Source organism: Lepisosteus platostomus, chromosome 12, assembly GCF_059453375.1.
Source record: "Lepisosteus platostomus isolate fLepPlt1 chromosome 12, fLepPlt1.hap1, whole genome shotgun sequence".
NCBI lineage: Eukaryota > Metazoa > Chordata > Actinopteri > Semionotiformes > Lepisosteidae > Lepisosteus > Lepisosteus platostomus.
The window spans coordinates 34,705,445-34,727,408 of NC_142622.1; the positions used below are offsets into that span (position 1 = coordinate 34,705,445).

General features: G+C 37.9%; 1 protein-coding gene across 2 annotated transcripts; it reads left to right on the forward strand.

The window, feature by feature from the left end:
* Positions 1 to 2,742: 2,742 nt before the first annotated feature.
* On the forward strand, positions 2,743 to 21,464 carry LOC148651453 (CCN family member 4-like). Of its 2 annotated transcripts, XM_088601732.1 has the most exons (5): positions 2,743 to 2,993; positions 14,086 to 14,362; positions 15,793 to 16,047; positions 17,583 to 17,776; positions 18,898 to 21,464. In XM_088601732.1, the coding sequence occupies exons 1-5, from the start codon at positions 2,946 to 2,948 to the stop codon at positions 19,195 to 19,197; spliced, it is 1,074 nt and encodes a 357-aa protein (XP_088457858.1). In that variant the 5' UTR covers positions 2,743 to 2,945; the 3' UTR covers positions 19,198 to 21,464. The 2 variants fall into 2 exon arrangements, with proteins under 2 accessions (XP_088457858.1, XP_088457859.1); XM_088601733.1 differs by lacking the exon at positions 2,743 to 2,993 and having other exon boundaries at positions 14,219 to 14,339.
* The last annotated feature ends 500 nt before the right edge of the window (positions 21,465 to 21,964 follow it).

The following is a 21,964-nucleotide window of genomic DNA, read 5'->3' on the forward strand; positions in this document are numbered from 1 at the left end:
TAACCCTCTGTTTTCATTAAAAGGTGAGACATTAGGGAAATGCAACGCTTGATCTTTGCTGTTTAAAGCATATGATGTTCCTGCACGAGAGTTATACATTATAATGCTAAACTACACAGAGATGTCCGAAAAAGAGACATATTCTTATTTTTATGCCCAACAAACACAATGAAGTCATAAATCTAAAATGAGTAGATTAAATTAGATAACCCTTCAACGTTTTTGTAAGTGATGGTTTTGTCCACAACAAGCCTTTACTAATACTCTAAAATTGCAAGCAGGTTTCCATAACTTTGAACAATATGATCTTCAATGTATGAACTCGTAGGCTGAATTACCTCATGAGCCCTTAGTGACTACAATATCCAACAGCATGACACTTGATTCTGAGGGGACACTATTCAACTACATATAGCAAAGGATCTTATTTTTTGATGGTGTTCAGCAAAGAAAAGTCATTGTAATAGGCAGCATTTTTGCAGGATAAAAACACAAAAAAAGTTATTTCTGTCTGTTGATATTTCAGTGACAAGGTCTATCACTGAAAATTGGTCGATTTGTTGTTGCTGCTGCAGTTTAGTGTTGATGTTTTTTGGTGATTCCTTAAATGTCTTTTTATTGGAGCATACATGCAAAAAAGCATTTCTTTGCACTTGTGCGTATGACAAATGAACTGAACTGAGGTCAACACAGGAACATGGATGGCTTGTGGTAGAAAATGTATGAGGTATTTGTTGTTATTTTTTTGTGTCATAAACAAGGGCAGCAGAAACCTAAAGAAATTCCATCTATTCTGATGTAAAATGTAATTCAGGTGGTAAATCAAGATTCTAACCATCTTTTTTCGAACTGCTCCATCCAGTTCAGGGTCACGGGTCAACCAGAGCCTGTCCCAGCAAACAACGGGCACAAGGCAGGATACACCTTGGAAGGGACGTCAGGGCATTGCAGTATAATTGTAATCTCATGGCCCACTATTTACTGACACTTACTGTATTCTGAGGTAATGGAGCTGTGGACATTAGTAAACAGCAGAAAATTTCTGATGATTTTTAAAGGTGACTTAATGAAAACCTTTCAGCTAAGAGAATTTCTATCTAAATCACTTTTATGGAACAGCTGGTGTACACAGTCCGGAATCCATAAGATAGATCATAATAACTGCCAGGTGACTGAAGACCATCAAAGACTAAAGGCTTCACATACTGTACCTGAAACCCTTAATACAGGTGACTGTGCAAGAGACCAACTTGACATTTTGAGGTGGCTATTAGTGATTTAGAAACATCTTGAATAAGCATCATATCACCTGCAAATGTAAATCAATTTATAGACTTTTTTGCTTTGAACACCAATACACACTGTTGTTAAGCTTGTGACAAAAACTGAGCTAATGGACAGGTTTTGTACTGTGATTTCCATGAAAAAACAAGACCTTCGCACAGCTTTTCAGTTACCATTTCTTGACGGATAAACATGTATGTATGGTAAACATTGTCTTGTCTATTGTCTTTTTTATTATAACGCTCAAATCAGATAAAGAAATTCCGTAGACCACTTTTAAAGATTGTTCCGTTTCATTGCAATACGTTTAGTAGCGTATTCTTCATCTACTGTCTTCTTTTTAATGAATGAATATTTTGGCAAGCTACTAGCTTCTTACAGAAAGTTAAACCAATATAAGCAGATGATATCCAAGTGGCACTTTGTACTACGGGTCTGTGTTCTGTCATCATAATGTCATTCCACAGGGGCAGTCTGGAAAACTGATTGATTCTGCATCGCGAGCACTGCAGGTAAGCTCATTAACACATTGTGAAAAGGCCAGGATCCTTGACAATGTGCTAACAGTATTATTTATCATTTTTTTTCAAAGTGCACAGGACAATATCATATATACTGTAAGAGCATATAACACACTGGTTTGCATTGCTGCCTTGTGGCACTGTGGCCCTGGTGTGTGCTACTGTACCTGTATAGACTTTGTATGCTTTTCCCATGTGCATTCCAGTGTGACTGTGTGCATGTCTGTGTCTGTCTGTCCTGACAGAGACTGGCGTCCTGTCCAGGGTGTACCCTGCCTTGCACCTGTTGCTTGCCAGGATAGGATCCAGCTCCCCTGTGACCTGGAATTTGAAGAAAGGGTAAGAAAATGGATGTGTGCATATTATATGCTCACATAATGCATTGAATGACGTTTTATTTATCCAGACATATATTTTTTTAATTGGCAAACATGCTTTTAGTTGTTATTAGTGAATTCAGTACAGAATTTGCAAAGTGCAGGAGTGCCTTTGCTTGTGATGTTTCCAGGCTTCAATATTTAAATTTAGAGAGACATTTTTTCTAGGTCTGCACATCAGTCTGTTTAAACATACCTAGTACACCTAAAAATAAATTGCGTGCTCCTTGACATTAACACTTTCTGTGGATAAGGATTATTATGAGCCACTTCAATCTAAAATAAGCAATGACTCTCAAAGGTAATTCATGATGAAAATGCGGACACAGCTTTTGTAAATATGCAGTTACGTAATTCCGCTTTGCTCTTTGGTCAAGAAGGTACATTAATTCTAGGTATCGTATTTCTGCGAGGAGGTAGTAAACAGCAATTAGTGAATATGGAGTTCAACTGTAAAAACACGTCCCAGACGGTTCTGTTCATGCAGCCGCGATGACTTTCCCTTTAAGGAGCCGGGTTCACACAACAGCGAATACAGGGAGGTGGGGATGAGAGAAAGGCAGGAGAAAATAGCTGAAGCAAAAATGCAGGGCTCGTCCTTTAGACTGACGTCAGGGCTGAGTGTAATAACAACACGAAAGAGAGCAAGAGCTGTCAGATGGATGTCCTTTTAGGTGTTCAATAAGGTCGACAAAAAGTGATGCGTTCTGTTTTTACTAGGATCTCATTCTGGGTTCAATGAAGTTAATACTGGGATCCAGTAATGAGGTGGCTTCTGCGCTGGATTCTAATATCAGCCAGCATTCATCAGGTGAGTCACTGGCATCAGGGTCACCTTTTATGTTCCTTCTTCTCTGTTTTATTGTCAATTGTTTGCGTCTTTTCCAAAATTACCTCATCTGAGGAACCTTGACAGAGCAGATGTCCGGGGTGCAGTGAAGATGCGCGTATATGCGGGACAAAAGAGGAATTGATAGAGTGAGAGGGCTGCAGAACTGGAAGTCAAAATTCTGTCGTGCGCTGGGAATAGGAACTTCGCCTTCAGAGCAACATTTAAAAGATGAAAAAGGCTGAATGAATGTCGGTAGAGGAGAGAAACGCCACCGGTCGATGTGGGTTAATTTAAATGACAAGACAAGATTTCCAGAACTACCACTGTTTATATTACAGTTTAAAAAGGGGATTTGTTTCATTTACTAATTTTATTTACTACTTGGCGACCTTTACTGCTTGCATGCTTCAGAGACATGGTGACTGAATTAACACTACACACGTGGCAATCCATTGTTTCCTGCACATCAAAGGCTAACGACCGGGTTGAAGAGTGAGGCGGACCGCAGGCAACCTCGTACTGCAGATAAATTAGGTGAATGTTGAGATGTAACTACAGCCCTCTAAATTCCACTAAATGTTTATATATATGCAAGTATGATGATGGAATAACTTTATTGCGGCTTTGTAGATACGAGTTTCATGAACTAATTTAAATAACAGTAATGCAAATATACCAGGTGAATTTATTAAATATTTATCGAGTTTATTTGATCATGAGGGCGGGATCTCTAATCATGACCTGCGTCTATTTGTTATTTACTGGCTTAATTGGACCAATTTAGACAACTTCCACCTCCGCAGATGCTGGTACTTTAACGAGACCTAGACATCCTGAAGACGATACCGGTCCTACAGGACCAGAGCTGGACCACCCTGATTTAAACCGACATAAGCCTCATCTGACAAGCACAGAAGCATCTGATTTTTTCCTTATAGAAATCTAAATGCCAGTGAACTTGTATGGGGGGGGCGTGAAACAGACATCCCCACGTGGACTCGGCTGTGTCTAGAATTTCACTTCTGAAAAAAGTTCCAGCTTCTTCAAGGCATTGGAGTCGAACAGCTGGCGCTCGGGTAGCAATGCATTTCTTTCCGATTGTTTTTTTTTTACAAGAGGAAAAAACTGAAAAAGATACTGATGGCTTGCCCGTTGCTATGAATTGCAGAGAGATTGGGAGAAGTGTTCGTCAGTGACGGGGTTCCATGTTCGAACCACAGTTCCCGTAATGGAAGTGTGTATTCCGTTCTCAAGGTTATCGGATTGTTTTTTCATGGAAATATTTTAGGTACAACAATTATATTTACAAAAATAAGAGGGAGGAGAATGGTAATTATCCGGAATATACCGGATATATAGGACATAAAAAGCACAAACCACCTAGATATACTGTAGTTCACCCTGGACATTCCTTTTTCTTGCAGAAAGTTATGGCATTTGTCACCAGTCAAGACATTTTAACATGACAAAAGTCCCAAGTTCTGTTTTTCACGAGATGCTTCTCTGGCGTTTCAGCTGCTGACAAGCAGTTCTAATTATTTATGCTAAAAGTTCGATGAACATCTTTCACCTTAAGTATTACTGATGGAAACCAATTAATTACCAACTGCTTTCCTTTGAACCCTGCCTCCAAAAAAGATAGAGGTGTATTTATCTTCATTTTCTCTAATGTTTTCTTGAGAGATGTCTTAATGGGAACGTTTCTCAGTGGTTTGCACTCTATCTATAATATCTCCCAAAATCTGATTTTAATCAAGTTTAAACGTGGAGTCAGTAAACTATGCAGTACTATTAAGTCACATAATGTGGATAGTCATGCATAGGTACAAGAGTAAAGTCATTATGTCCCAGGTGGAGTGGTCACCTTCAGTACATCTTCTGGTGTCCTGTGGGTTATTTTCAGTGATTTTTTTGTCTTCACAAAAATTATTTAGCAGTTATGTATGAAATAAAATGATTGCCTCCTGGTCTAGTTTTATCTTGATCCATACCCTAATGAGGCCGGTTGAAAAGCATGTGTTTAAAGTGTTATTGTACACTCCAGGATCTTGGATTATACTGCGTGAAAATTGTGCCATGCCATCTGGATTTCTGTCCAGAAGATCATTCAAATCTTATAGTAATGGGCCTTGTCAACAGTTTGTTGCTCATCCCACAAAGTTGAGATCTGTGTTATAAAACTGAAATTTTCTGGAAGCATTTCTAGAAAAAAATAATATATACAGTACCTTTACCTGTCTGATCAGACAGCTGGTGGAGATATGAAACCTTTGCTAAAATGTGTTTATTGAAAAGTCTAATACATTCAACACATTATATATAAACTAATACATTAGCTAAAAAAATCTGCATTCATAACTACTGTACAGATGTCTTAAAGAAGAAAATGAAATGTCTTTCAACAAAGGGATGATCCTAATTAATTGCCTTTTCTCGTTACAGTAAGCTTTACCAAATAAAGGAGACTGGTGTCAAAATATAAAAGTCTCTCAGTCTTTCCCTGAATCTCTGATTAATTTTAACAACTTCACCAATGGTACTTCAATGGAGGTGGCAAAGCTGGGTTATTTAGAGAGGTAGAGTTATACACCTGATTCATTGCTCAAGGATTATTTTTGCAATGGGGTTGGTTTCAAAGGGCTTGTGCCCTTTACTATGCTGCCCCCTCCTGGATAAAGAAGGTACGGTCCCCTCCTATCTGCAGTATTAGGAGAACAATGCTGAGAAACAGGTTCAGACTGAAAAAGGAAGCAGTAACATGCAGTCATAATTTAAAAAGGGTTTTTGCATTTGTTTGTAAATATATGCGTTTAATTCTTTCTTTGCACCTTTTACATACAGAAATCTGTGGCGGGTTGAACAAGTTGAGCTTGCACTGGCTACCAGTGTCTCATAGGATAGACTTTAAAATTCTTTTGTTGACCTATAAGGTGTTGCATGGTCCTGTATACCTTCGAGAATTGCTATCCGCACATATCCTAGTTATCTGTCTTCATTCCACTGGTTCTGGGCACTAGATTCTAGGTTTTAGGCTCCCCAGCATTCTAAGGACTTCACATTGTACATTGGGAGAATGAGCCTTTCAGCTGTAACCCTTTGTCTTTGGAATACTCTTCCTGACCATAGTAAAAACGCAGCCCCTGTCAGTGTTTGTAAATCTGACTTAAGCATGTATGTTTTCAATGACGTTTAAATCGCAATCTATTTCTTTCTTTTACTCTTCTCAATTACATCTGGTTTATAGTGCATGATGTATACGATACGGTTTTTTATTGTATGGTTATTGTAAAGTGGCCTAGGAATGCTCTGTATTGAAAGGTGCTATATAAAAATAAAATGGATTTTCTAATTGCTTCCATTATCAACTACTTTATTATGTGGATACTTGCTAATATTTGAACACCAGCATACATTATATGGAAGTATTGTAATGAGAGCACGATCCATCATTTCCCCACGGATTTCCCACAATCAAGCTTTATCTGCTTTTGAAGTACTGGGAAAATGTCCCGTGATGATATAAGTTGTACTTTCAAAAAATAATTGTCTTTGAAGATGTGAAATGTTTCTACAGTACATGGATTTTTCCCTTCACTGGTGTTGAATCATAAGAAAATCGACTGTGGTACAAATGTCTGGGTTTAAGGTCTGAGCCTGAGTGGAAACAATAAGAACCTAAGAGAGGCTACAAACAGAAGGAAGCTGTTTGGTTCATTTAGTTTGTGTAGTTGACAGTAGTTAATTGCTGCCAAGATCTCATCCAGCTGTTTCTTGAAAGAAGCCAGGTTACCAGCTTCAACAATATAGCTGGTTCAATACACCCTTTGCCTATAGATATGCCTCCTTTATTTACTGTAGTAAGTTAATTTGAGCTCTTAATTAATTTCCACTTCTGTCCTTCTGTTCACAATTTACTGTTGATTCTGAAGAAGGCCACTGGATTGACTTTGCCTCAGCCCAGCTGTAGTCAACCTTCGAGAGTAAAGATCTTTAATTATTAATTCAATTCCAGGAGAAGGACAATAATTAATCCTACTAGAGACCTTGGCAACGCATTTTGTTGTGTAATTATTGTATGTTGTTACTAAGTCTTGTCAGCATCTTTTTTTATTTCAAACATTAAACAAAACAAAACTGATGTTTACTCAAGTTTAATTCTTCCAGTGTTCAACTCCAAAAAAGAAGAGTTATTTTGTTTTCTGTTGTTTGCGCCTAAGAGTCAAAGCTGTTATTATTTTCTATAATGTTCAGGTGTTTGATTCTTATTCCAGTGTTTTTCCTTTGTCTTTCTATAAGACAAGGAGACAAGTATATCTGAAGCACGTGTTCATAGTTGTCTGGTGCTGTATATGATGGATGGGGCTTCACTAATCTCAGTTCTGTGGAAATCAGTTTGAAAATCTCTTTGCTGCATTAAGAGAGTGCTTTTAAAATGAAGACTAGAGATGGTGGCTTTGTCTTCATAAACAGCAGGAGTTCAAATCTTTCTTCAACTTCTGTCACAAGTGCATAGTATTGATGCAAATTCCAGGCCACTGTAGTATCATTTCTGTGTAAAGGACATTGCTCATTTGCTTAAGATACTATTTCTGCTGGCCCATTAAATGAGTTTTAATTGGACATTTCTTTCATATTTCATTTCCTTTCATTCTTTACTTGTTGTTTAATTTTAAAAGCCAAAAACATCAATTGTTTTAGTTTCAAGTATGTCTGTTTCTAAACTCTCTCACTAGTCATAAGGACAAGCTTCCTTGAGCAAGCTCCATAAACTGTTACTAGAGCTTAACAGAATTAGCTATTTTTGGAACAGTTTAGTTTTGTATTTGTGATCTACAAGTAGGTCAGAAGCTCATAGACTTAGTAAAACAGAATTATAATGAGAAATTAAATGAGTGCAAAGACAAACAGTGCATACAACTGTGGAAGACTATGACAGATTATTAACATATGCCATATTAACAAGTTTTTTTAACAATATTTTTATTGCATAGCCAAAACCTTGTTGTGGATTTCAATAAGTCAGGACAGGAAATGTAATCGTACATTAGCTCTGTAATGGTTTCACAGTGCACTGCTTTTCAATTTTTTTAAGAAAGTAGAGTGGAGAAGGGAGACTGAGTGACTGCCTCTTGAATGCATCCATGTGTGGACAGTTTTAATACTTTTGGCAAGTTCTAAGCACACTATGTCATAAGTAAAAAAAAACTTATAGCAATAAAATAACATAAGATATGTTCTAAACATGAGGAGGTCTTTAGACCCATCTAGCCTGTTTTGTAGTTAGAGACTAATTGATTTGAGGATCTCACCCAACCTTTTGAAAAGGGGAAGAATTTTCTAACAAAAGGAATTAGATAAAGTTGTCTTTTCCAGGAAGGGTCAGGAAACTGTGGTCTCCACAGATGGAGTTGAAGGTCCTTTGATAATGCCATTTAAGCCCATAGCTTAATGTGGTCTGGTTTTGATGTAACCAAAAGAAATTTAAACTTATTAGACTGCCTAAACCACACACACGTGCTCCTTACCATCTTTCTCCAGTTATTATTTTTTTCCTGGAAGTCGAGCAAATGCACAGTCCAAGAATGATTGAGCTCCATTTCTTTTCTGAGGGTAAAGTGGCTGTTGCTTGGAGAGAGCACATTGCTGTGGTATCTGATTAAAACGCTTATTTTCAAAACAACTTCCAGTGGCCTAGTTTATTCATTAACTTTTTACAGAAGGCTTGAATTCCTTTGAGGCCTTCCAGAGATAAAGTGCAGAAGAACATATGGCAAGAATTGCCAGTTTCTAAAGTGCCCGGTCATTGTTTTGCAAATGCAGTCATTTCATACCTTTCAGATGGCTCCTTCTAAGAGATTTGAGAGCTCAACACAAGACTCAAGTGTTTTATGCGATACATACCCGATTAACATGATGTGTAACAAAATACGCACGATGATAAGAATCATCTGCTCCATTAATATGCTGTAAAAGTTTTTTTTTATTTTAAATGACGTTATTATCTGGGGAAAACATGCATTCCCACCAAAGTTAAATCACAATCTGGATTTCATTTAATATGTCATAGCAAAGCATATAGAAATCAGTTTTGCTATTGAGGTAAGTAAGGTGTTGCCTCATTTTGTCTCAGTTGAAATTTTGTCTTAAAAGTGATAATTATAAGTTCACAAATTTAAATGTAAGTTCAAATATGAATTGTTCCCATAACACCTTAGATTTGTCAGCATAAAGCAAAATTGTTTGATTAATCAGGTTACTTTTCGTGAAATTCACCAGTTGTTCAACACCCTTATGAAGTTGAATCATTTCCAAATAAGCTTTAAATTTTGTTTCTTACCTGAAGAGGCCTTTCGCCTGTTATCTACTGCATGTCATTTAAGCCAGTTTGTACCGGCTTTTCTGAGTATTTAAAGAAATTCTTTGGAGTATGTTAAAGATGAAGATTATGCTAAGGTGTGGCATTTCGTTCATTCAAAATTGTTCTCGCAGTGGATGATTAGATTTTGTCTTATGGTTATTAAAGATTAGATTTAATATTAGTTATTAAAGATCTGTTTTTATTAAAAGAGTTACGTCTTTGGCTATTGCTTGAGGGGGAGATGTTGGTACAGTGGTTGCCTCACAGTGCTGAGGCCATAGGTTCAATTCTGGACCTGGGGTGCTATCCGTGAGGAGTTTGTATGTTCTCCCCGTGATCTTGTGAGTTTCCTCTGGGTCCTCCAGTTTCCTCCCACAGTCCTAAACCATACTGGTAGGTTAAATGGCTGCTGGAAAAGTTGTCTCTAGGTGTGACTGTGTCTGTGCATCTGTCCTGCAATTGGTGCATCTTGTCTTGCACCTGTTGCTTGCCAGGAAAGACTCTGGCTCCCCAGTGACACTGAATTGGAAAAAAAGTGGTTAGAAAATGGATGGATGCTATTTCTTGCAAACACTCCATTGTATCCATTGCTCTGGAGTTTCGAAAAGCTTCAGATCTTATTGTAGGATGTCTATTCCCTTGCCTCAGACTGTTGTTTTATAAAGCATGAAGACAGCAGGAACTACACAAAGACTCAAATGCATTCCCTTTGAAAATTGATATTGACAGGCTATATGACTGACCAATGGTTTGGGGCTTCATACAGTACAGATGCAAAAAGATATCTTGACATTGCATTAGAAAGGTCTTCATGATTAAAGCCTTCAACAATTTGAGTTTTTAGATTGATCAATTACTTACATTTTCTTTCTAATGTGTGATTATTTTAATAGGTGTTTCATGCTCATGATTACTTCCCTGAAACTACTGTCCTCAATTATACAATGTTTATAATGACTACACTGCAGTTGGTGAATTTATAAATAACACAACTCACGAGGAGCATGTTTTTTTTCCTTTGGTCAGCTCTAAAGAGGTTTTTTGTACAGTTTTATTAGCCATTAAAAACAACATTAGAACTTAAAGTATGCCTGAAACAAAGTAATATCTTTTGCCCTTACAGTATGTGTGGTCCTGTCCTCACAGGCATATCATTTAAAGTTTGTTAAAGTTTAAGAACATGGAAGAGTTTTCCAAAATCCCAGAATTAAACAGTCTTTTATACTTTCTTAAATATGTTGTTTAGAAATGTTCATAAAACAATGTATCAAATCCCAGAAATCCAGTTTAAAGAAAGTTTAAAAGCATTGGCACATGGTGAATTGTAACAAAATGGCACAACTAATAGTTAATTTCCGATGTCATGAAAATGTACATTAATATCTTTTAGAATGTTTCCAGATTTGTACCTACTTTAAGTATCGCTTTTTTGTTTGCTGTGTATTTATTTTATTATTACTGGATCTTATTATTGCTTTAGATATACAGTAACTTGCCTTCAAAATGAAAGTATTGTTCAATACATCACTTATTCTCATCTGAAAAGGTTGTTATGTATCAAGGCAGGATTTATCCATGCAATACAAAATTGTGTTTATTTTATGATTTCCTTGTCTGGGATTATTCCCTTGCGATGCTTCTTATTTATCTAAGGAGGATGTGGCAGTAAAGTGTAAAGTGGTTATACATGAAATAACTTTCATCTTCGCCTTGAAGGGACTTTATACAGTAAGTGCAATAAAATCTATCATTTGATCTTAAGTGATCCATAGTGTTTCTTGTTTATATTGAATTGTCACAAAAGCCCGTCTTTCCACATTTGTAGAACTGAGAAGCCTTAAATATACTATTGACATATCTTAAGTGAGTACCAGTCTTGTGGCTTCAACTAAATAAATCACATGCCATTCAAATAAATTGTCTCATAAACTACTCACAGTCAGTTAATGGCTAAATTGCAGGTTTATGCAATAAAGTATATTGCAATCAACAATTTTGTCACTGTAACTCAACATAAACCTGCACAGATTCTTGTAACTATATTAGTTTTTTGATGTTCTTTTGTTGGTAAACTTCAGTAGATCATTTAATCCTTCTTTTCCTTTTTTCAACCGTAATTTCAATGCCCACCAAATAAAGTCTTAGATGAGTGACTAGCCTTAGCGGTTTGTGAGGTTGAAATCTAAAGCTTTATAAAAGATTAGTAGCTAATGCAGGAATTAAATCAGTTTTATAACACTGTAAGAACAGTAGCTGAAAACAGGGAATGCGTTTGAAGAAAAGATTAACATAATCTGTCAAAAGCTCTGGTGTGTTCCCTGTGTTTCTTTTACGTGTTTGGAATTCAAACAAGTAATTTGCCCATCCCAAAGGGTGACACCGCACAAGCTTGGTATTGTTGGCGAGAGATTAATAACTTTATTATTAATTAATGTCACACTGGGAATAGGCTTTGAATCCTCTACGCTGGCAGAATTCCTCCTGAAAATGTGAAACTCTGGTTTACAGTATGTGTCCTGTATTGATAAAGGTTGTTCAGTTTGGTACAACCTTACATTCTCACTCTGTGGCATTTTTGAAAAAGCTGGATGAGTCTCCTAAATATTCCAGCAGTTTATAGAAGTGCTTCACATTTTGTAAAAAAAAATTAAAAAGCAAAAAGTTAACATGGTGGAATTTGGAAAATGTTTTTTAGGAAGCATTTAAGAACTTAGGCCAAAAGAAAAGTAGAACACCCCTACATCCCTCAGAACCTCTATTTTGTCTTTTTCTCTAGCAGTTCCACGCTCCTGTGCTTCCTGAATAGGAGCAAGGCTCTGCAGTAGCTCTAAAGCACATGACAAATTATTCATTTGTAGCTCAATTCTTGCATAAACTTTAAGACTGAAAAGCCAACAAGCAAACCACTTACAGAAAATGGAAGCTTGTCACAGACTAAGAAACATCAAGACTGATTAACTTGGTGTTTAGATGTGGAGAAGTGTCTGACCATGCTGACACAGTGTTTGCTAGAGCAGAATTTAACTCAGCCGTGATGTTTTTCATAGGAACAATTTCTGCGGATTAACCAAGTGTGACGTAAGGGTGTCTCAGCCTCCAGCCAGCCTCATAAGACACAGGGACCAGCAAAAGTATTAAGGCTCTTCCAATGGTGTTCCATTTTTCTGACATTCCAAAATTGAACCTAAATCTAAAATAAAATCTGAATAAAAACATAGAACAGGTGATCTGTTGAAAACATCGGGTGGGGTTTGAGATGCTTAGGTTAGTTAATTTATAGTAAATGTCCAGACAGATGAAAGAGAAAAAAGCTGAAATATGTTGATTGCATAAGTATTCTGAGTATGAACTCAACATTTTTCATTTGTGACATTAACTCAACAAACTCTTTTATTTGGCAGAAGTGCCTTTGGTAGCAATTACAGCTGTGAGTCTTTAAGTCTCTACTAACTTTGCTTACTGACCTGGTACAATTTTTGCCCATTCTTCTTGGCAGATTTGCTCAAGTTGCCTGAGGCCCAACTATGCACAGCAATCCTCAGATTTTTCCACAGATTCTCAATAGGATTTAAGTTAGGACTTTGACTGAGCTGCTCCAGGATAGTCACTCTTTTGTTTTTAAGTCATTCCATTTCAGCTCTTGCCTTATTCTTTGGATCATTGTCCTGCTGACAGGTGAACCTTTCTCCCAGGTTTAGACATGAAACTCACATTTCTTTTGTGAGTGTTTTGCTCCCTCTATGTTCCCCATCAGTCTTGACAAGCTTATCAATCCCTGCTGATGAGAAATAGATCGTTTCCTTTTATTCCTGTGAATATGTGGAGCAAGTAATGTATATAACAAATATTAAGTGCTGCTTCAAAGCTTTGTGACTGCAAATATTATTGCAAAAAAAATGTGACAACTATGCAAGGGTCTGATTATTTCTAAGGGATACTAAATGTATTTGTCTCTGTTTCGATCCTCCTGCAAAATATAAATCATGCCTATAGATTATTAAACTCAGTTAACAAGTAAAAAAAAAGTTCATTCTAGTTTTAAGAATGAGAATAGGGTGAGAGTAAAAGTACCTTACACTTAAGTACTGTTTTTGTGGACTCTCCACTCAAAGCGCTTTACAGGTAATGGGGACTCCCTTCCACCACCACCTATGTGTAGCCCCCACCTGGATGAGGCGACGGCAGTCAAAGTGCGCCAGTACACTCACCACATACCAGCTATCACTGGGGAGGAGAACAGAGTGATGAAGCCAGTTCATAGATGGGGATTATTAGGAGGCCATGATTGGTAAAGGCCAGGGGGGAAATTTGGTCAGGACACCAGGGACTCTACTGTGACTACAGTGTAACAACCTTACACTCGTTAATAAGTGCCCTGGAGAGTTGGGAGTCAGGAGAGATCATCGAGTATTTTACTGTCCTGAAACACTCATTATGACCAATTCATGCACTTCGAAGTTTAAGTTTTAAACATGGATCCAAGACAGAATAAGAAAGAAAGGACTCAAGAGAAAGGAATATGGTCAAGTAGCATTAAGCTGATTAAAAGAGACCACAACATCTTAGCTCCATGCAGGGTAATTAGATTAAAATGGCAAATATTTAATCAATTAGTCTGCTGTTCTATTTAAAGTGGAAGAGCGTCTACACTACCAGAACAATGAGAAGGATGTGAGAACCACCAAAGTGAAAATGTTTCTCTTCGTTCTGCAGGCGTATTTTCAGAATTCCACCAGCATGCCTCCAGCGCACACAGCGACGGAGTCGTATAGCAGGACTCAGTTCTGCAAATGGCCCTGTAAATGTCCCAAAATCCCTCCACGCTGCCCCCTGGGGGTCAGCCTGGTTATGGATGGCTGTGACTGCTGTAAGACCTGTGCCAGACAGGTGGGGGAGACCTGCAATGAGGCGGACATCTGTGACTACCACAAGGGACTCTACTGTGACTACAGCGCGGACAAGCCTAGGTACGAAAAAGGCGTGTGTGCATGTAAGTGTCAAAATACATATTTTTGCAGCATCCATTGCACTGTTAATTACGCTGCACTATCTCAAATGAGCTTTTCTGGTATTGCTGGGGGGAGAGGAGGTTGGATGTTGAACTGTTTTTGGGGGGGGGGGCATTTTATATCCCCAACCATCGTTTAGTTGTTCAAACCCATGCCTCAGAATTCCCTTTAAGCACAAAAAGGTGTAAATGATTTTATACTTTGTTTAAGATGACGTCATAGCACCAATCTCAATAACACACACACACACAGAACAAATTCCTGTGGATACACCTGTCTGTCAGGGTCATTCATCTTTCAGCATGCTTCAAGTTCCATTGTGCCTTTTAGGAGAGATAGCTGTGATTAGAGGAGCAGTGTCTCGCTCACTGACATCACTGCAGGCTTGCAGATGCCCAGCAGAACCCAGAAGTCAAAGGCTGAGAACACCTTGTATGACTAAAGTCAACCCAACCCTGTGCACTACAGGTTGGGATACCTGGACCACAGGGCTCAGTGTACATGCAGTCCACTGAGTATACAAAGTGAGCACTTTTACTGATTCAGAAATTAGTGAAACGTCATCACAGAATGAGTGTTGGTTTCTGAAAATAGCTGTAATTTTATGGCTTGAAGGGAGACGGTTTATGTCTGGGCCTTAACTGCACTGGCACTCGTTAAAGATGTATTAAAGTGCGTGACATTTCTTTGAGAAGACTTGTACAGGATTAAAATATCTACCTCCACCCAAAAAGATTTTTTCATTAAATGCCTTACCACACTAAAAATGAAGCTGTGAGACATCTAATAAAAAACGTCTGGGTGGATGAAGACATTTTAATGTACAGTACATGAGATGTATCTAGATATTTTTTCAGTCGGTCCACTGGAAAGCAAGTGGAACAATAAAGGATTGAATCCATTCATTTTCTAACCGTTTTATCCAATACAGGGTTGTGGGGGAGCTGGTCTATCACAGGGCACACCCAGACACAGATGTGCCTACACTCAGGGGCAATTTCCCAGAAACCATCAGTATATCTTTGGACTGGAGGGGAAATCTAGAGCACCCAGAGGAAACAAACACGCAAACATGGGGAGAACATACAAACTCCACACAAATAGCAGCCCAGGTTCAGAATTGAGTTAGCAACGCTAACCTCCACACCACCATGCCACTCAATTGAAAAAAAATATGTGACCTAGTATAATAATAATAGACATCAGGAAAGAAAAAATGATGTGGTCTGGAGTACTAGTTAGGACTATTCCCCCTGAAAGTTTAATTGAAACGTAGAGGACAGCACACCTAGTGACGAGAACAAGTTTGGCGACACTGCTCTGCAGCTCTAGGGAGCAAGAGCATGTTTCCATTAACCGAATTAACTCAGGCTTTGGAGGTGATTTACGTAGCCATTTTGTACCTGTCCAGATGTGGTCGGAGTTGGATGTGAGCACGATGGGGTGATTTACCGCAACGGACAGAGCTTCCAGCCCAGCTGCAAGTACAAGTGTCTCTGCGTCAACGGGGCCATCGGCTGTGTGTCCCTGTGTGACTCCCAGCCGCCCCGTGTCTGGTGCCAGTCCCCTCGGAGAGTCAAGGTGCCTGGAAAATGCTGTGAGCAGTGGATCTGTGACGAAGAGTCCAAGAAGGTCCGCAAAACAGCACCCAGGCACACCACTGAAGGTGACGCATAGCCTGTTTCTTTTGTGCTTTAAAAGCGAAAACCATGACATGTTTTAGAGGTATCTCGATTTTTCAGCCTTTCCCCTGTCAGAGAGGCTTGTCATTTCCGGATTCTGAAGCGCTTCATCGGAAAAGGGTGGCGTTTCAAAGCTCAGGATGAACAGTTGATTCTGTAAACTCCAGTGCTGTCCAGCAATGTGCCAATGAGAGTGAGAAGTCACATCCATCTAAGTTTCTGTCATTTGTTTTCTGTGTTGTAAAGAGAGTTTTGATGTGATAAAAAGGTCTGTTATGGGCAGGTTTAAAAAAACAAGTGCTCATAGTTGCAAAGGAACTGTCAGAGATGTAATATAGTGTTAGCAGTGGTAATGAGAATAGTAAACATCATGTTTAAGATGTGTAGTATATGTAACAGGATCTGTTACAGATCCTGTTAAAGGAGTCATTTACAGAATTGGCTTCATCCCACTTTGAAATCTAGACAATCTCTGTTGCCAGTTACTCCATTACGCAGTCTTTTGGCTTGACAGAGTTATTTACTGTCTAAGGGGTGGCGCTGTTTGTGCTCAATGCCCATGAGAGATCGAATCCCAGTGGGAGCAGGGAGAATTGCACTTGTCACATGTACAGAAACAGAATTAAGAGTGGGTGATAAAAAGTCTTAGGAAAAATTACATGAGAAAATACTCTAGAAGAACAGTTTCTGTAGTATTTAGATAAAGTACAACACTTCCAACTCTTTTGGTTAAATCAGAACAGAGATACTAGCTGTGGTTTTGATTTTTGTAAGCTCAGGAAAAAGAAGGTATTTCAATATTTCATACTTAATGTCCTTATAGACTTTAAACACAGTTTACATTGACTTGCCTCTTGTGCTGGGCAAGATAAGAAAATGATGCATGGTTTACTGTGCTTGAGATAAGCCTTTCTTCACAGCGAACTATAAGCTCCAGATACGCTAACTACCCTGCATATTAATTAACAATTTCGATCCACATCATTCCAGTTATAAATGCTGGATTATATTTCTTCAGAAGCATTTCTAAATTAAAAAATGAAAAACTACGACACTTACCAGGAAAAGTGGACTGAAAATGGATGAAATCCTTCCCAGAAATCATTGTAGTGTTAGGTCTTTGGGGAGGCTGATTACAGGAGTCACACCTCTGTCTCATTTATATAAACACACAACCTGTGAGACAATATTTACCATTAATATAACTGATTAAAATGATAATACATTGTTTTGTTGTCTTTTATACGTTAATAAACCAAACAAAAACGAATTAGTTATGTTTACAACAAGGTTTCCTTTTGTGTAAATATTGGCTTAATCCCTTTAACTTTGTTAAGACTTGAAAAGGATATTATACTGTGCTGTAAACAGACCACCATGTGTGTTTGGAAAGCTGGTACATAAACTTGGAAACTTAGCTTCTAGTCTGACTGCACAGGTCCGCAAATCTCTTTTCCGTGATTGCCGGTCATCCTTCTTGAAGCTTAATCTCAGTGGGTTTTTTTTTCTTTTTGCACAGTTGACCAAGCCGAAAATGAAGTCTGGCATAAAAACTGTGTGACCCAGACAACCTCTTGGAGTGCCTGCTCTAAAACCTGCGGACGAGGGCTGTCGATGAGAATTTCAAATGCCAACGATCAGTGCGAGATGGTTAAAGAGACGCGTCTTTGCAACCTTAGGCCATGTGAAGTTGACATAACCAAGCACATCAAGGTAGGTTTCTTTTTAGTAGCACCTTTTCTTTGTAGGCATGTAAAACAAGTTTTGACATTAATAGTTTAATGTGCCGCAGTTTTAAGTATGGCCTTCTCTTTACTGGCGAGAAGAAATCCATAATTCAATTTTTCATTTACTGTCCTCCCTGTCCTTGTTTTTTGTGTGAAGACAGACCTTCAAGTTGGGGGGGGGGGGTTGATTGAATCAGCAGGCTACTGAATGAGGGAAGTATGAAAGTGGTGAAATGAATTGACCTTTTCATTTGAAATTAAATTTCCCTAAGAGGCCTGGAGCTGACTCCTGCCCTTGCCACAGTTGTTTTAGTCAGCCCCTTTCTAAATCACAATTGCCCCTCTCTCACCTGTTTCTCCATCTTCCAATCTGCCTTCACCCCTGATGGAGTCACTTCTGTCAAAGCCTCTCAGCTGTCATAAGAACATATCAGAGCTCCAAATTTCAAAATCCATCCAGCCTTGTCTTGAAAGAAAGGTTAACTGCATTAGCAACTTAAGCGGGTCGCTTGTTATTGAGTCTCGTAAATCCTTGTACAAAAAGTGCCTCCTGTTTGCAGTTTTAAACTCACTTCCCTTTCTAGTTGTGCGTGGTTCATGTTTCACTGTGGATTCTGAAGAATTTGGTCAATGCTCCTCTGTTAACAATGCTTACAGCTCAGAAGACACACATAACACTGAGCATTTAACCCTTATTAACAGCTGCTTATTGTCCTCAATACCCTGAAAACCCTAAATCTGAAAGTGTCATATCCGAGTCCACTAAAAAAGGACAAACACAGCAATTTCCATATGAGTTATTTAGGGAGAAATTCAGCTTTTCAGTTTTATGAAGCAATTGGCATGTACTAAATAACAAAAATGGCCCTGAAAGACTTTGAAGGGAATATTAAAAGTAGGACCTCTTGCATGTCAGAATTACACTTGTGTGATTTCATCTTAATTTTGCATTTCATTTTGCATCTTTTTGCTGCCAATTTCTTTAGAAAGCTTTCAGACTGATGAAGCCTTAAGATTGACAATTTTCTATTACGACTAATCTATGAATGCTCCTCTCCGACCATGTCCATTCATAATAATATGTTATTTTCTTTTTGTGCATTACAGCCTGGAAAGAAGTGCCTGTCAGTGTACAGGGAAGAGAACCCCAGCAATTTCACAATTTCAGGCTGTGTCAGTAAGATGCCCTACAGGCCTAAGTACTGTGGGGTCTGTACAGACAATCGCTGCTGCATTCCATACAAATCCAAGACCATTGAGGTGCAGTTTGAGTGTCCCAATGGTTCTGTATTTTCTTGGCAAATGATGTGGATCAATGCCTGCTTTTGCAACCTGAGTTGTAAGAATCCCAATGACATCTTCGCAGACCTGGAGCGCTATTACGATTATTCCGAAATCGTGAACTAAGAAAAGGAACGTTTTTTCTGTCAAGGAAAATGCAGGGTTTTTTTTTTCTTTAAATTCCCCCCCAAAAAAGACTTTTTCTTCTCTCACTCCTTACCGCTAGGTGTCCACTTCCTTGTCTACATAATAGTTTAAAACCCTGAACAACGCTTTTGAGTTTTCTGTGATGCACCTTCACAAAAATACTCGCTGAAGAGAAATTTAGACTTATTTTTGAAATGCTGCACTGCACAGTAAAGTGCTTAGAAAAAGAATGTGCATCTCTAAAAAAGTATCTTGTTTCCTATTGGAAAATATATATTTATAAAAAAAAGAAAAGAGGATTATGTTAATGACGTTGTCCTGGGTAGGACATAACTGCTTTTATAAATCTGTTTAGATCCATTGGTAGATCACATATGTCTCTTGCCTTAATGTCTTAGAAATACCAGTATCTTGTACTGTTATTTTTGGTTTGGTAGCCAACAATGCCTGGAAGAACTTACACAATCTTACTGTCTGAGAAGTGGGAATATTAACTGCATTTTACAGCCTACAAATGTAGGCCAGTATATTACTCCTCCTCACTCCTCTACGATTATATTAGGATATAATCAAACCTCACCACAGCAACACTGTAGCTTAGCTTAAAGCAATCTTTATGGAAAATATCATGTCTGAATAGCAAAAATCCCGACTTTGACAGCATACAAAAGAAGGTATGACCACAAAGTGATATAACAGACTTTCTTTATTGCACCAGAGAAGTAGTTTAAGCATTGACCATTCATTTTTATTGTGTTGTATCCTCTCTGTTGTGTTTGTTGTTGTAGAGTTATGAAAATGTGCTAGATACAGCACTCATGTTTAAATGTAACTAATTTTAGGTTAATAAGGTTTTAAAATTCAGATGCTAACTAAACCGTGGACTTCCTTATGAAACCCAGGTCACAGGGCTTCTGAGCACTATATCATAAAATCTGAAATAATAATCATTACTTTTTGTAGTAGTTGCTTTGAAAATTGATATTTGACAATACTGATATTCAATGACTATGTTGAACTGGAGCTTGATTAAACAATGATGAAATTTCAAAATTGTAAAATCCAAGATTAGCGACATTCCTCTGTCTCCACACATTCTGGATTCTCTGCCTCAGAAACATCTTTCTCTCAACCATACACAGTTCCGGGACCTCAAGCTGAAAGTTTAAACGCTCTTGGTTCCGAGAGCTTCCACTTGAGAAAACTGCACAGCGTTGCTTGGCAAATTTTAGGTGCCTCCTTTGGAAAAAAACAAAACAAACTGAGCTCCTGACTGCAGTGATACGAACAAATAAGCACCGGGATATCAACACTAATAGGGCACTGAAGCTCTTAATGTTAATATTCTAGTGTTGGAAGTTATGACCTAGTGCTCAGGAATCCTTTAAACTTACGATTTGTAGAGACCTAACCTGTTAAATTGTGGCCCTCTTAAAGACCTGAGGACCTCTACGCTAAACTATACAATAGAGCAGTTGCATTTTTATACTGAAAAGGAACAAATTATACCGTTTTGCTCCATATACAGTACAAAAGATATAGCTTGGATTGAATCTTCATATTCTTACAAAAATATTCTTCCCCAATTATTTTTTTCTAGAATGGAAATCAAGAACAGAAAATACACAAAATCACATTCTCACATGCTGTATCTACAGGTTATTTTAATAACTGTAAATATTGTTGTATTACATATCCAAAACATTTGTATTTATTTTCTCTTTTGACACATTCCATTTCTTTCGGTATGATTTTGTTTTTCCATCGTTACTCTTTGCTCATTTTTATTTGCTTCCAAAACTAGAAAAGTCAATTTTTCTGTTCCTCTCCAATTCAAGCCATGTGTACTCTTTGTCACAGAGACAGATTAAAATGCTTTCCAGGTACAGAATTTATTTATATATATATATTATTCATAGAGATCTAATGTTGTGTTATAAACTGTATGTTTATAACTGCAATGGGAAAAAAGTTAACAGAAAATACTTAATTTTCAAACCTGCTGCTCAAAACTCTATGATGGCGATTTTTGGAGTATGGTCTCCAAACTGATGTTGTTTGTATATTTTACACTAATATAAAAGAAGCAGCAGAAAAGAGACAGCACCAAGTGCATGTAAAGAAAATATCTAATTTTAGGTTTTATATCAGGGACTCAAAATATAAAAAAGCTTTGTGAAGTGTTTAATTCAAAATTGTATAAAGTCAATATTACAAATAAACAGACATTTCAAAGTTGAATACAAGTGCTTCTTGGTTATACTATTTTCCTTGCACTTAAAGTGTGTTTATTGCATTTCCATATTTACATTCATGTTCAGCCACTGTACTACAGAAAACTCCACTGACAGGAAGAGAAAACAAAACGTTGCGAATAGAACAGATTGATCATGCATTGAAATAAGTTTTATCATGAGGAACTGAATTTCTTGCAGGCTTTTCAGCACTAACTGGTTCCAGAGCTAGTGCTACTTCTGCAAAGGCAGACTGCATGCTATTTAACCTTTAAACATTATTTTCCCCAACCAACAGCTTCACGTTTTACTCCCACCAAAGTGAGCTAGGCCCAACCATCCAGTATACAGATGTGGAAGAACTGATTCACTGTCACAGAACTTAAAAGTCTGAAGCATTGCTTCATCAGTTCACATTTCTGAATCAGTAGCTACATTTGGAGTGTCAGAACCAGATCTGCTCATTTAGAGGAATAAACCCGCTTAAATGTAGCTCATCTCTTATTTTATCA